Source organism: Ophidiomyces ophidiicola (genome assembly GCF_022830035.1).
Source record: "Ophidiomyces ophidiicola strain CBS 122913 chromosome Unknown scaffold_19, whole genome shotgun sequence".
Classification (NCBI taxonomy): domain Eukaryota; kingdom Fungi; phylum Ascomycota; class Eurotiomycetes; order Onygenales; family Onygenaceae; genus Ophidiomyces; species Ophidiomyces ophidiicola.
Window position 1 is genome coordinate 303,435 of NW_026054659.1, and position 13,907 is coordinate 317,341.

General features: G+C 47.9%; 5 protein-coding genes across 5 annotated transcripts; 2 read left to right on the top strand and 3 right to left on the bottom strand.

Moving 5' to 3' along the window:
* Nucleotides 1–558: 558 nt before the first annotated feature.
* On the top strand, nt 559–1,878 carry LOZ57_004594 (uncharacterized protein; the record flags this gene model as incomplete). The annotated part of the gene is made up of 3 exons (XM_049253635.1): nt 559–1,211; nt 1,269–1,433; nt 1,494–1,878. The coding sequence occupies 3 exons, from the start codon at nt 559–561 to the stop codon at nt 1,876–1,878; spliced, it is 1,203 nt and encodes a 400-aa protein (XP_049107455.1).
* A 528-nt stretch (nt 1,879–2,406) lies between these two features.
* On the bottom strand, nt 2,407–5,152 carry LOZ57_004595 (uncharacterized protein; the record flags this gene model as incomplete). The annotated part of the gene is made up of 4 exons (XM_049253636.1): nt 2,407–2,472; nt 2,523–3,464; nt 3,513–5,054; nt 5,117–5,152. The coding sequence occupies 4 exons, from the start codon at nt 5,150–5,152 to the stop codon at nt 2,407–2,409; spliced, it is 2,586 nt and encodes an 861-aa protein (XP_049107456.1).
* Nucleotides 5,153–5,697: 545 nt separating this feature from the next.
* Nucleotides 5,698–6,983, bottom strand: BET4 (Rab geranylgeranyltransferase; the record flags this gene model as incomplete). The annotated part of the gene is made up of 4 exons (XM_049253637.1): nt 5,698–6,071; nt 6,128–6,746; nt 6,803–6,913; nt 6,975–6,983. 4 exons carry the CDS (start codon nt 6,981–6,983, stop codon nt 5,698–5,700), a joined length of 1,113 nt encoding a protein of 370 aa, XP_049107457.1.
* Nucleotides 6,984–7,416: 433 nt separating this feature from the next.
* On the top strand, nt 7,417–9,996 carry LOZ57_004597 (uncharacterized protein; the record flags this gene model as incomplete). The annotated part of the gene is made up of 1 exon (XM_049253638.1): nt 7,417–9,996. The coding sequence occupies one exon, from the start codon at nt 7,417–7,419 to the stop codon at nt 9,994–9,996; it is 2,580 nt and encodes an 859-aa protein (XP_049107458.1).
* A 454-nt stretch (nt 9,997–10,450) lies between these two features.
* UTP5 (Small subunit (SSU) processome component) lies at nt 10,451–13,070 on the bottom strand (the record flags this gene model as incomplete). Its single annotated transcript, XM_049253639.1, has 2 exons — nt 10,451–12,425; nt 12,496–13,070. The coding sequence occupies 2 exons, from the start codon at nt 13,068–13,070 to the stop codon at nt 10,451–10,453; spliced, it is 2,550 nt and encodes an 849-aa protein (XP_049107459.1).
* Nucleotides 13,071–13,907: the final 837 nt, after the last annotated feature.

Here is a 13,907-nt window from a genome sequence, read left to right on the forward strand (position 1 = left end):
CAACATACGGTGATACATACAACGCCTGGCCGACATCATTTGTATTGGCTAACTATTCAATTAACACCAACGACGATGTCATTTCCTATTGCATTTCTTCTTTATTTTATTCCTTACATATTACATGTGCATCCATGGTAACTAGCCTTCCAGCTGAGGTTTCAAATATAAACTGTCTTTTATTTCAATCTGTAAATATTCCTGCCAACCTGCAGCAGGTATACAAATTATGGGAGAGATTTTTGAGGAGTGTCCTCAGCTGGCTGGTTCTAGGAAGCATTAGCAAGGCGCAGCAGTCACTGGCCCCGGTCCCTTGGATGATGCATTCACTAGTTGGCCTGGCAGATAACCAAAAATATCAAACCCAACTGGTTCACGTGAATTGCGCCAATTAATGAGTTTTTTGCTCACATTGAAGTTACTTACGTCTTGCCTTTTATTCCCTCTGCGATCATCATCACCTTCTCCCTTTCTTATCCCACTCTCCTTGTCACACCCTAATTGAACAATCACGACTGTTCCTGTGAAACCAACCATACTTCCACAGTGGTGTTTATCATGCCTGCCCCTGAAGAATCACAGGCTGTAATGAGCCTTGGCCCTGGGTATCTAGGGTTTGATCACATCTTGTGGTATGTTGGAAACGCAAGACAAGCCGCATCCTACTACATTACTCGATTCAACTTTAACCAGCTTGCCTATCGAGGCCCGGAGACCGGCTCCCCTCATATCACATCGTACGTTGTTGGAAACGGTGAAGTGCGTTTTATTTTCACTGCTCCAGTGCACGCTCCATCAGTGCTAGACAACAAACTGTCAGATAGTGAAAGAACCGTCTTGAAAGAGATCCATGAACACCTCACTAAGCATGGTGATGGTGTCAAGGACATTGCTTTTCGCGTCAATAGTGATGTCCGTGAGATTTGGAATAAGGCCGTGAAACACGGAGCTCATCCCATTAGATCACCAACCACTATTCAGTCGAAACATCCATTTACTGGGCATATTCAGTTGGCAACTATAGGTACTTATGGAGATACAACCCACAGTTTCATTAATCGGGAAAAGTATACAGGGCCATTTTTGCCTGGCTATTCTGTTGTGAACGATCAAGACCCTATCAATTGTCATCTTCCCGCCATTGATTTCATTGAAATCGACCATTGTGTAGGAAATCAGCCTTGGGGAGGGTTGGAAAAAGCTGTCACCTTGTCTGTTCATACTTGCCATTAGGAATTAGACCGAGTACACTGACCTTCTATAAATAGCTACGAGAACTGCCTTGACTTCCACCGATACTGGACTGTTGATGACAATGCCATGTGCTCTGAATATTCAGCGATGCGCTCAATTGTCATTGCTTCGCCAAATGATATCGTGAAAATGCCTCTTAATGAACCCGCTATGGGCAAAAAGAAATCTCAAATTGAGGAGTAAGAGTTTGCCTATCCACTTCCTTCCTCCCTGCAGTGATAGTAACTCCACTTCAAAAGATTCGTTGATTACTATAATGGATCGGGTGTGCAGCATATTGCTTTCCGCACAAATGACATAATTTCTGCGGTTAGCCACCTTCGCAAACGTGGTGTACAGTTCCTGAGTGCCCCTGATACCTATTATAACGCTATGAGATGCCGACTTAAGGACGCGAACGTGGTCTTAGACGAAAGCATCGATTTACTTCAGAAGCTCAACATCCTCGTTGATTTTGACCAGGGAGGTTACCTACTGCAGATTTTCACTAAACATGTTTTAGATCGACCAACGGTGTTTTTGGAGGTTATCCAACGGAACAACTTTGATGGGTTCGGGGCTGGCAATTTCAAGGCTCTGTTTGAGGCCTTTGAGAAAGAGCAAGAGCTGAGAGGAAACCTTTAGCATCTTCTATTGCCAATTCAATGGATGAATGGGTTTAGACACTATTTGTTTCTCTTTGGTACATTGCGTGCAAGATAGAACACAAAAGCATCCAGAGTAACTATACAGAAACATTCATTGTTTTATGCATGAATCGACAATTATGTACTGTACATACATACATAATATGAAAACACCATTATGGTTCATTGCCATCATAAGATATCAGACAGAGATATATGGATAATCAGACAAGTTCGGTAGCAGAAGCAGAAGCAGAAGCAAGAATCAATAATGTTGGATATGCACGCTAAACAGTATACATAATACTAATTATAACAATGGACATAGGGTGTATCATATGACTTGATGTATGTAAATGTATCCACAAGACTGTTATGGACCAATGCTGTATCTTCAAGGGTGTCTTCTATGTTTTCCAGAATATGGGTATTCTCAAGGCGACATGGAATGGGTTGTGGGCGGTGTTTAAAAAGAAAAGAAGTATGTATACAAATCAGAAAAGAGACTGAGAGGATCGAAGTTGTCTTAGCCATCCAGGGCCTTTCGTAAATCGCTCCATTTCTGCTTCAGTGTATCGTAGTTTTCGGAAATCTGTGGAGTGATAAGCGATTATCCTTAATGATATTCATTCGCATCCTTACCTCTGCCCACTTCATCTTTGCCTCCACCAAGTCCTTCTCCATTTCCGTCATTTGCTCCTCCATGGCACGATTCTCATTTTGCACTTCGATATTCCGTTTCATGATCCGGTCCATTTCTGTTCTCAATTTCTCCTCCAGCTCAGCTGGTTGACGATCGACCATATCTTTGAGATCGGTAACTTGAAGTTTGAGGCTTTCATTCGTGTCTTTTAATTCCTCATTCTCAACCTTAATGCGAACAAGCTCAGATGCAATTTGAACATGCTCGGTATCTGACTTTTCAGCATGTTCTTCCAGTGATCGAATACGAGCGGATTGAGTTACAATAGAGTGTTTGTACCCTTCAATTTCGGTGGCCAAGTCCTTTTCTGCGCGTGTCTTCTCCTCCCACTCAGAGGTGTAGGTGCGAATCATCTCAGGGGTTAAAGTGATGGCACATGCATCTTCAACCATGATATCAGCACGATAGATTTCTTTGTCGCTTGCGCCAGAACTTCCAAAGAATCCCGATTCTAAAATCGAGCTAGGAGATGGTTGTTTGTCGATGTATACATCAAAAATCTTTTCTTTCAAAAAGCTAGTTAGAGTAGTCATATCATTCATACTGAGTAATGCATCGACATTGCGTCTCATTATTGCGACAGCGAAGCGGAGAATAGCACTCTCTAAACCCTGTTCAAATATTAAGTCGTATACCCGTAGAACAAGTTGTAGGGGGAAACGATATGCAAATAAAGTAAGGAACCACTGAGTCGCATAGAGTTGAGGGCCAACGCCGCGGCGGCGCAAATGGCAGGTCAATGCCGGTTCCAAATCCTCAAGTAAACGTTCAAATTGGTAGAGGTGACGGTGGAGTCCAGGCATGTCGTGAATGAATAAAGACCGTAGGTCGTATTTGTTCATCAGCTTGACCAAAAGTGTAAATGCCTCGCCGTCGTCCAGCTGACATATTGGTTAGCAACTCACATTTTGACAGGTAAGTACACTTACGTTAAACAACAAAGGCATTACAATGAAATTCATCCCCTGGGCATAGCCTACACCGCTATCATATAGTGCGTAGGCTTTACACACATTGAATAACGCTTCCTGGTTCCGTTGCGACATGAAATACTTCGAATAGCTGGTTCGAGAGCCTAGGTCCCGCCTGATCGCCTTCTCCAGCTTTACAAGTGCAGCTGCATCCTCTTTTGCTTTCTTTTTACGCGTTTCCTCCGAATCAGCCTGGGCTTTGATTGTGGCTTCAGTTTCCTTGTCTGAGACTGACGGTGCTGGGATATTGGTTGAACTAGTTGCCGCAGTGGAGGTATTTGAGTGAACAGATGAGCGAGATGATGACGTAGAATCCTTGTCCTTCAAATTTCCATTCGCATGTCCGTTTGCAGATGGAGGGCTCCAGTAGCGTTCCCTCTCTTTATCTGTACCCCGGGCGCAGAGCTCTCGGTACACATCCTCTAAGTCGGGGCTCCTACTGTCAGCTAGAACCTGCCAAATAACGCCACGGATCGTCTGGGGAATGCCCCGTCGAATAGCAACATTAAGTTCTTCCGCATTACTACCATTAAGCGCATCAGGGCCATGGTTCACTATCTGTTGCCAGAGTTCCCAGTCCACCGGTGCAGCGGCGTCCGTTGCAGAGGCGGAAAACCCAGATACGGTCCCAGGAGCAAGGTTGGGATTTGCTGTGGGTGGGAGAGGAGAGCCGGGCACGGGAGAAGGCAGTGATGTGCTATCAACATCAAGTGAACTCGAAGGAGGGCTGAGAGTACTCTGTCCTTTTTCATCTTGACTTTCCGAAACAACAGCGGCCTGGTCTTCCACGCTGCCTTCTTCCCGCATTCTCAGCAGTTTGAATTGATCTTTCAGGCTGTTTCGCAATTGCCTCCTCGACTCCGTACTGGCTGCATCGCCATCGCTGCCTTCAGAGCGATGTGCCATTTCAGGATTGCTCAAAATCGTGGAGACTGACGCGCCTGTATTTCTTCGGTTCCCCAATGTTTTTGATTCTTTCGAGGTGTTTTGGCCGCGCGACAGCCACGAAAAAGGGCTTGTGAGCTTTCTCGTAGGAGGGGCAGCCGGTTGAGGAGGAAGAGACTTATTTACAGGTGGAGGCCCCCAAGGCACTGATGGAAGTGATGCCGAAAGGTTTTGAAGTCGCGAGCCCGGTTTAGAATCTCTGGCGGGTAAGGATGGAGGAGTATTACCGGACGAACTGACGTGAGAGGCCGGTGAATCTGCAGTTTCTCCGTCCTTGGAGCCACTGAGATTCACGTCGTCCAAGGAAGAAGTAGACAATCGATGGGCAGTAAGTAGGGGGGACTTTGGTTGTTTTTGCGTTTTCGGGGTCCCTTCCCTCGACTGAGGCGAGGACAAATCCTTGACAGCCGGTTCGGTTTTGTCAGAGGAATCTAGAGGAGGAAACGCGGCAGCTTTTGGGGTGGGCAATGACCCGATGGATGGCCGTCGGTCAGTTAAAGAGCGGGACGCGCTGAGGGGAGTTGGGATATCGTCGCGAGCGTCTTCGAAGGCCTCCTAGCAAAAGCAAGATATATTAGCACCTAAATATAGTATCTTCAAGATCCTGGATCGCGCACGGCTTCATAATCCGTGGCATCCGGGTTGGACACCATCGCGAGACGTGGTCACAAAAGCGTCGACGGGGCTGGGTTGCGGTGGGCAGGGAGCGTCAGTCAAGAGTTGCGGGAAACTATTCCATAAGTCGAGGGTTACAGAGAGCGGAATGGCGGGAAGCAACCAGCACGGGTGGGATCAGGGGTTCAACAAGGCGAGGAGAAGGTGAGGAGAAGAGAATGAATTTGGAGCTTGCGATTCCGCAGCAACGGGGGCGGATCACGCAAACAAAGCACTTGGACGAGGAAGCGGCCATAACAAACTACTTCGCGCCCGCCATGAAAATAATATGATATATCTACAGGTGTCGTATTTCCTAGTTGCCATCCGACTATTGTTTCCCGCGCTGTTGCGAAAAGTTGGAGAAATCAAGAGCGCACACTGTTGATCGCCAGGATCCCTGCATCGCTAGTCTGGCACGGGTTTCAGGACACAGCTGGCGGGTATCAGAAGCCCGTTCGAGAACAAGCCAGACGTTCTGTACGCCTGGAAGAACAAAAGACTACCTGCCTGGCGCGTTTATGGCTTCACACACGTCGATGTTTCAGCACACACCCAGCGATCTCTCGAAATCCTCCCACCGGCCCTTTCTCAGCGGGTCCAAGCGTTTGAGGTTCCGAAGCCAATTGGCGATATCCTGCTTCATCCCCGCCGACACTGTCCCCCGAACCCTTGACACAACCAAGCTGCATTCAATGAGCGCTTGGTAGATCCATTTGCAGTCCTCCTCCTCGTCAAGCAACTCGGAAATGGCATCGAGTTCATGGTTGAGATACTCAAGCCGCGTCTCATCACTCATTCTGGGAGCAATACCTCCTCCAGAGGTGGTCGGGTCGAGCGTGCACATGAGGTTCTGATGGTAGAACCACAATGACTGGTCATAAGGATCAATCAGGGCGCGATGGATCAGTTTCAACTCTAGATCAGAAGTTAGTCTCAGCCTGTTTTCGAGATCAACCAGCAGGGATATTTACCGTCGTCAAAGGCCGTTCTCCGTTCATCATCGCTGGCACCACGCTCATCTAGCATTCTAAGAATCAATTTAGACCGGTTATGCCAGGCAGAAAAATTAGAAAGATTAGCTCCAATCATTTTTGTAGTATAATTCAATTCATCTTGGGCTAAAGAGAGCGTCTTCACTCCATCTTCTACATCTCCTCTATCCTCTCCCAGGACTTCAATAACGGACACGATTTTTCGCCGATATCCCCAACCATGGAAATTTCTGGCATCTAAACTGAGCATCTTTCCTACAAGGGCGAGCTCCTCCTGCCAGAAACGGCGTGCCAGTGGCCTTGAGAGTTGGCCAACCGTCTGCTCTAGAACCCATAAACGATGATTCCAGATCCAGTAGCATTTTGGGTATTGCCGGAGAAGGGGTATCAAAAACGCCAATTCCTCTCTGAGCAATTCTCTAGCCATTTCTTGACGCTGTGAACCGGCGTCACTTGAGTCAGCGTTCATCTTCACATTTTCGAGCTGGGCCTGCAGTATAAGACGGCGATAATTCCAAATAGAATAGTATTCGGCATTTTCAGCCAACAACTCCGAAGTCTTTGGGAGTAAAGCCTCGGAGTAATCATATTCGCTTCGCTGTTTGAATTGTTAATGCAATTGCTTCAGCTGCAGATAGAACTTCAAGTGAGGACCTTTTCTCTGACAGACTGGTCCAAGTCCCTATATTTTTGAATTTTCGAAAGCTCCCTCCTTCTCGCCTCCTCTGTCTGTAACTTGAAAGATGCATGTCGCGCTACTCCATGCTGACGGTGGACCAGGTTAGCAAAACAATAATCAGAGTCTTCAGGGGTGTTAAATACACACGCTGGCCATGCTCGCAGCTATAAGTGCTGGCGAGACACCGCGTTATCAACCGCGGGATATGTGTTTCCCCTCACCAACCCAGCGTTAAAACAGCACCGGGAGGCTTTGCCGTGCTGACTCAGCGGCCGCTTTATCCCCAGTGTTTGTTCCTGAAAGAGTAACTTCTACCAACGCCGGTCTACGCAATCTAACTTGCCTAAACCGGCAAGCCCAATGGCCAGGTACGATTGGCGAGCAGTCGTCGCCGCGTCGCCTGCTGCCATGTCTCTCTCCCCATCTCTCTGCTGTGGCTTCGTGGCGTCTACACCGGCGAGCCACGGTTATTTCATACGCCGTCCCTCTTTTGAAATATTAGGATCTACTATTGCTAGACACTCTTTTCATTTGCTTCTTGCTAATTTACTGCTTTTTGTCTTTTTTATACTACCATTCACTTGGAAATATGCGGAGATGCCGCTCTGTTGGAGACCTACAATCTTCTAACCGTAGCGACGCTTCTATCTCTTTCTCTTCAATAAACCCGGATATCCGTCCATACTCTCGTTCTTCAAGCAAAAATTGCATTCAGACACGTCTGTCAGAGACCCTCATCTCCCCCTTCTTATTTGGCGACCAAGTTTCTCCTAGAAAGGTACCTTCGTACTTTGATAGAAGACGAGGCCATGTTAGCCCGGTGTTGCAGAAGCATGGCCGCCTATCATCACCAGACCGCTTTGTCTCATCCAATGGACCACAATCCCCACCTGAAGTGCAGTATCATGTGAGCAAGCCTTGTGATTTACTTTCGCCGTATGAAAAAGCCCACCGAATGCGTGATCCGAATGCAGATGCGTTTTCTCTACCGATATCTGCCAGAGTGGTAACAAGTGCAGCACGTCAAACCACGGACCGTAGGCTTATACCATACCAGCGGCCCCGCCATATTGTAAATCAAACATTCCCCAGCGATCCCTTTCGGACCTCTAGAGATGAGCCGGGGGAGTCGGAAGATGACATTGAGCAGGGACATCGCGAGGCTAGCGTTGGCGCAGTCTGGCTTGTTGGAGGCGTATCTCAAGCATTGTCCAACTCAAGGAGTCGTCTCGACCACAGTCGCAGCACAATACAAACAGCTGCGCCGTGGTATCCAGCAAAATTTTCTCGCAAAGAAACCGATGCAGAGCAGCATCGTGTGCATGAAACCCGTGTTGCTTTAGCCTTGGACCTTGACCCTGCTGCTAGAATTCTTGAAGTTTCAGTACCGCAATCCCCACCCGGTACGCCCTCTAAACCTACATCGCCGATAGAGTCTTGTTCTCTACATGGCTGGAAGGATGGTGAGTGGATGAGAAGCGATGGCCGTTTGTTCAGTAAGAAATTTCTTTCTACTTTTATACCCGCTATGCTATATCTCAAAGCACATCAGGCTAAGATGAACGTAGAGTCGCACTATAATATAACACAGAAGACTGACCAACCTTTGTCGATTTTGCCATTTCGTGTTTTGGACGCTCCATTTTTACGTGACGATTTCTACTCCAAGATTCTTGCTTACTGTTACAAAACTCATGTTCTTGCTGTTGGCCTTTCACTGCGAGTGTATCTTTGGTCTGAGCAACATGGAATGAAAATTCCTCCACTAAAAACAGCCATAAGGAATAATTTTGTGACTTCGCTTTCATTTTCTTCAAAGAAAGGCGGACGAAGCATCCTGGCTGTAGGCCGGCGCTACGGTCAGCTTTCCCTGTGGAGTTCCTTTGACATTGATGTTCGATTCCAAGAAACCTTCCCAATAGGAGTTGCTTGTGTTACCTTTAAAGATGAGCCCACCACCCATCCGTCCGAGTTTTTTCCAGAAGTATCGGTCTATATTGAACATTTAGCCGTGGGAGATGATGGAGGGAACATCTGGTATTATACTCTAGAGTGGACCAGTCCTAGGGTAAGGAAGAGACATGGCTGGAACGGAAGCTTGACGCTCGTTGCTAAGATAGCCGCACATAAACAGCAGGTATGCGGTCTTTCTTGGTCGCCTGACGGGAAGTTCCTTGCCAGTGGAGGCAATGATAATGTATGCCTCGTGTATGATACGTCAAATATCGTCACAGAGGATCAATTACCCAACTCACCACATCTCGCTGTGGCGGGCAGTAACATCCGGGGCCATCTGCAACAATTTACTCCCTTACATCACTCAAACCATAGTACCTTATCTTTGCCGGCGGACTACCAGGGTCGAGACGATGCAGAAGCAGAAGATCAGGCATCCGAGTCATCATTAGCGCAAACGGTTGTCATCACTCGTAATAGAGAGAGATGTCGATTGAAACACCGCGCCGCGGTCAAGGCAATTGCTTTTGCTCCGTGGGAGCCAGCACTTCTCGCGACTGGGGGTGGGTCAAGTGATCAGTGCATACGCTTTTGGCATGCTCCAACTGGATGTCTCCTTGCCACCATCAGGGTCTACGCCCAAGTTACTAGTCTCATATGGAGCAAGACACGACGCGAAATAGCAGCCACCTTTGGATATCCTCAACCCCATCACCCCTACCGCATTGCTGTCTTTACATGGCCAGAGTGTGAACAGGTCCTGGCTATTCCTTGGGCAGTCGCTGAGGACTCTAGAGGCGTCGACGACGATGTGCCCGGGCGGGCTATCTGTGCTATCACTTATCCAGGCTCAAGTGAAGCTCCAATTTATAACAGATCGCCAACTTCTTTAGTGCCCGCGGGTGTGTCTCAGACTTCTGGGGTCGTGGCTCATGGCCTTTCACCTCATATAGAAGGTGCATCTCCCGGTGAGGAGGGAGATACATTGTCCACTCGTATGGTAAGCAGTCAGGACAGCCCCTCGCCATCTCGAACAGCCTTAGAAGGGTGCATCGTCATTGCAGGTAGTGATGAGAGTATTCGATTCCATGAAGTTTGGAGAGGTGGTGCCAAAGGTTTGGGGGGGTGTACCGGCCTCTTTGGGGGAAGTCAAATCCTAGAAAGCTTACATGGCCTCGACACGAACGTGGATTTGAAGGAAACCATTCGATAATCAAGCCAGGCTGAGCTGAGACTATCGATACCTATCATTAAGAAGCTGAATGTATATATATATACGTGTCAACCCTGTAAAATAATATCATCTTTCTAATGTAAGGCCTTCCTCATGCCGAGGGGGATTACAATTTACACTTTATCGGACTAAACAAGTCGAAGTGCCTTCTATCTTCGAGGGAAATACTTAAGTAGTGTTTCTCAAGCCTCTTGGGATTTTCACTCCCGGTCAAAATTAGATGAGAAAAAACACGGTAATGATGAAATATCAAATGGATGCATAACTACCTAGTGCCCAAGCAGATCTTTTTTCCAAAAAAACAAAGGGGAAAAAAAGCTGAAAAAAAGGAGGTATAGGCAAGAATTGCAGGCATATAGCTGCGGGGAGGGCACCGACCAAGCAAAAAAGCCAACAAATTATCATAATAACTAGTGGGTATCGACATGATAGTTTATGCCCTCGATTTGCTTTTTTTAACTTTAGGCTTCTTTACTGGCACAGGAGCCTCAAGCGCCGCCTCTGAGTCTTCATCCGAATCAGCGATGAAGTCAGCCAAGCTCCCGATATCTTCCTGCTCTTCAGCCTCATCTTCCTCGTCTTCCTCTTCCTCCTCGCCCTCCTGCCCACTAGCATCGTCTGACTCGATAGCCTCATCGTCAATAAGTTCATCGTCGCCCTCTTCATCTTCAGAATCCGACGCGACGCCGTTGACTACCATGGGCATGTCATCTTCGTCCTCTTCGTCCTCTTCGCCAGCACTCATGTCACCCATGTCAATGTCGCGGGCGTGCCGCGAACCCGCATCCTCGATGGCAAGGCGTTCTTGGTCGTCACTTTCGAGTATATCTTCTTGTCCTTCGACGTAGATGACGTCTTCCTCGTCACTTTCTCGGCGTTCCTCTCGGTTCGAATTGAGGTTTCGTCTCAAGCTGAGTTGGGCGTCGAGCATATCTAGCTTACCTTTTAGCAGGAGTAAGGATGGAAGACTGGCAGATCGCTGATCCATGACTTTAAATAGAGAAGACATTTGGTTCAGTATCTCTGTATTTCCGGCTATCGAGCCACCGTGGGCTACACATGTCCACTGTACCCAGACCAATAGGTGGCCGTAGCGGCCTGGTCGGGAGGAAAGACGTTCAGCGAGTTTCTGAAGTAATATTCCAGCCAAAGATGAGTCTAGACGTTGGATAGTTGCACGGACGATGTTTACGTCAGTGGTGTGGAAGCATGATTCGAGAAGGCTGTTGTCGTTGGTCTTAAGGGACTGGGAGAGAACGGTGGCGAGAGACAGACCTGACGGTATTTTTTGAAGGGTCTTCGGTTGGTGGGATGTTACTAGGGCTCCTGTGTTGGCTTCCTCGAGTTCCGCTATCACATCGACATGTTTTGTGTTAGCGTGTAGCAGCTCGCCAAAGGACGGCTCTCCTTCTTCCTCTTCCTCTTGTGCTTCAGCGTCGATGTCCTCCATGTCAACATCATCCCTTTCTTTTTTCTGTAGCTCTCCAGAAGGTGAAGGGGCTTCAAGGAGTTCTTGCTCTTCATCCGAAGCCTGTTCCTCTTCGTCACTGGATGCTGAAACTTCTTCCTCGGGGCCATTTGTTTTTACACCCTCAGCAACACCACCCTGTTCCACAATCACATGTGACTCGTCAACATGAGTTTTCCCCATATTTTTTACACCATTCAGCATTGCTGACCCAATGGTCGAAGCAGATTTACCGCGAACGATCTCACTTTCGCCATGAAGCATTAACTTCTCGGTATCCTCCTCCTGCCACCGTATCCTATCGAAAACAACACTAGAACCCGCCTCTACCCATGCAACAACAAGGTCAGGACCGTCAAAAGAAACAGATATTATAGGTACAACCGTTCGAGAAGCGTCTGGTTTCACGATCTTGATAGCCGCCTCTGACCGACGAGTAGAAGCCTTGAGGCGAGACTTAAGACTGGCTAAAGTTGTGGACTTAGAATCATTAACATGATAGAAAGGTTTCGAGAATAGCTCAACCACTCCATCTCGAGTCACAGCTGCCAGGAGCTGTTTCTGAAACAATGAAGATCTTGAGGCTGTTGAAGCATTTTTACTCCGCGATGACTTTGGAGTAGCAGGGTACAATGCCACGGATTCAACTTCTTTATCAGTAACTAATGAGCCAAGCAATTTTCTCGTTTCAATGTCAAATAAATTTATGTAGCGATCCGAGTCGGCAGCCAGAAATTGTTCGGAGAGGGAAGCAAGATCATTCGAAGAAGATATCAGCGTATGAACGGTATTTCGCATAGCACTAAACGATATTGGGCCATTTTGGTTCTCATTTTCCAGGTCTATAAGGTATGGCGTTTGTGAGGCGCATAGGACTGGGGGGTTGGATGTAACCGGGGATGCTAGGGCTCCAACAGCAGTGGAAGGCAAAGTGATGACTCTAGAAGAACATCAGATTAAAATGAGAATAACAAAGGGGGAATTTTTTTTAAGACGTTTTGCATTCATACCTTCCAACGCTTCCATCTTGTAAATTCCACTGGATGAGTTTACCATCTCCACCAATACTCCACCCTTCTTCGGCAGGCTTCTGCACAGTGAACCTGAAGTCCCTGATTCCTCTTTCATGTCCACCTGTAAGGACACCTACAACCTTTCCTTCTGCAGGAGAGAACATTCGGATTTCCGAAGAACTTGTACCAAACGCGACCACGGCATCGCTTGTCTCTGATACATCAACAATGCCATTGACACCCGAGTTCCGCTTGCGCTTCTTCTTCAAGTGTTGGTCCCTGTCATCATGCAAATCGCCAAAGTATCCCCAGTCCAACGAAGTAATAGACTCCTTCGGGTTCACAGCATGGTCGCAACGTAACCGGCCAGTATTGATATCATGTATGCGTAAATGATGAGCATCCAAGCCCTGAATGACCGAGGCAAAGAGCGCCAGCTGGTATTCAGAAGGAGAAAAGGCGGAGCGAATCACCGATAACTTGTTTGCGGCCGTCTTGGTCCCCGAGGACGCTGGGTCAGCAGCAGAGGAGATCTTCGACACCGGCCCGCGTGAGTGTTTCTTGCTCGGCATTTTGGAAACAGAAATTCAGGTACAGAAATGGAATAAATAAGAAGGAGAGAAAGGGAACAGAAGCTGCGATTGGACTCTGGGTCAGGCAAAGACTCAACGCAAAGGCTCAATTAGATCCTGCGCGGTCGCCATCAACCAGACGGAAAGCTCAACTTCCTGCGTGCTGATTGAGTTCCAGTGCGAAAAAAATGTTGATACTCAAAGTACGCTACGCCACTTTGGGTTTGGTGAAAGGAAGTTTAAGCTACGGAGTTTCTTACCGCAAACGAAAAAAAGCGGATCTGCCGGAGATACGTTTTGCCTATCAGATTATCCGATGCAAGTTTAAAAAAAAAATCTCTGGGCTATTCTTTGAGGCGATCTGTCAACACGGCAGGGCTGCATCATTTTCAGTTTGGACTTGCACACTTATGACATCTCGCCCAGTTTGTCCCCGCAAGCCTGTCCTACAGTGATGCCCTGACTGCCAGGTGTCTGCGAGAGAGGATGCAGGCGAACGTGTAGGAGTCACGTGCGCGCCGAACTCGTCTGGGATGGCTGGAAGGATGTTCTGGACGTGGTTCCACGAAGCTGGCGCTATCCCGCAACGCAGGGTATGCGCACTGGTGCTTGGAGCGCGTCCGGACAGCGACTGCGCGCGTCATCTACTCCCTGCCGACGTCTCCTGAAGCGGCAAAATTCGCGTGCAAGTGTGCTGCCTGTGTAATGTAGCGTCAATGCGTGTTGTTCCAGCATTCCAGCACAATACGGCGATTAGGTCCGTGTGGCGAAGCAAACCATTTGCGTCGTTCTTTCGTGACCGTACGGCCTGTTACCGCTACCCAGAGTCCCAAAACA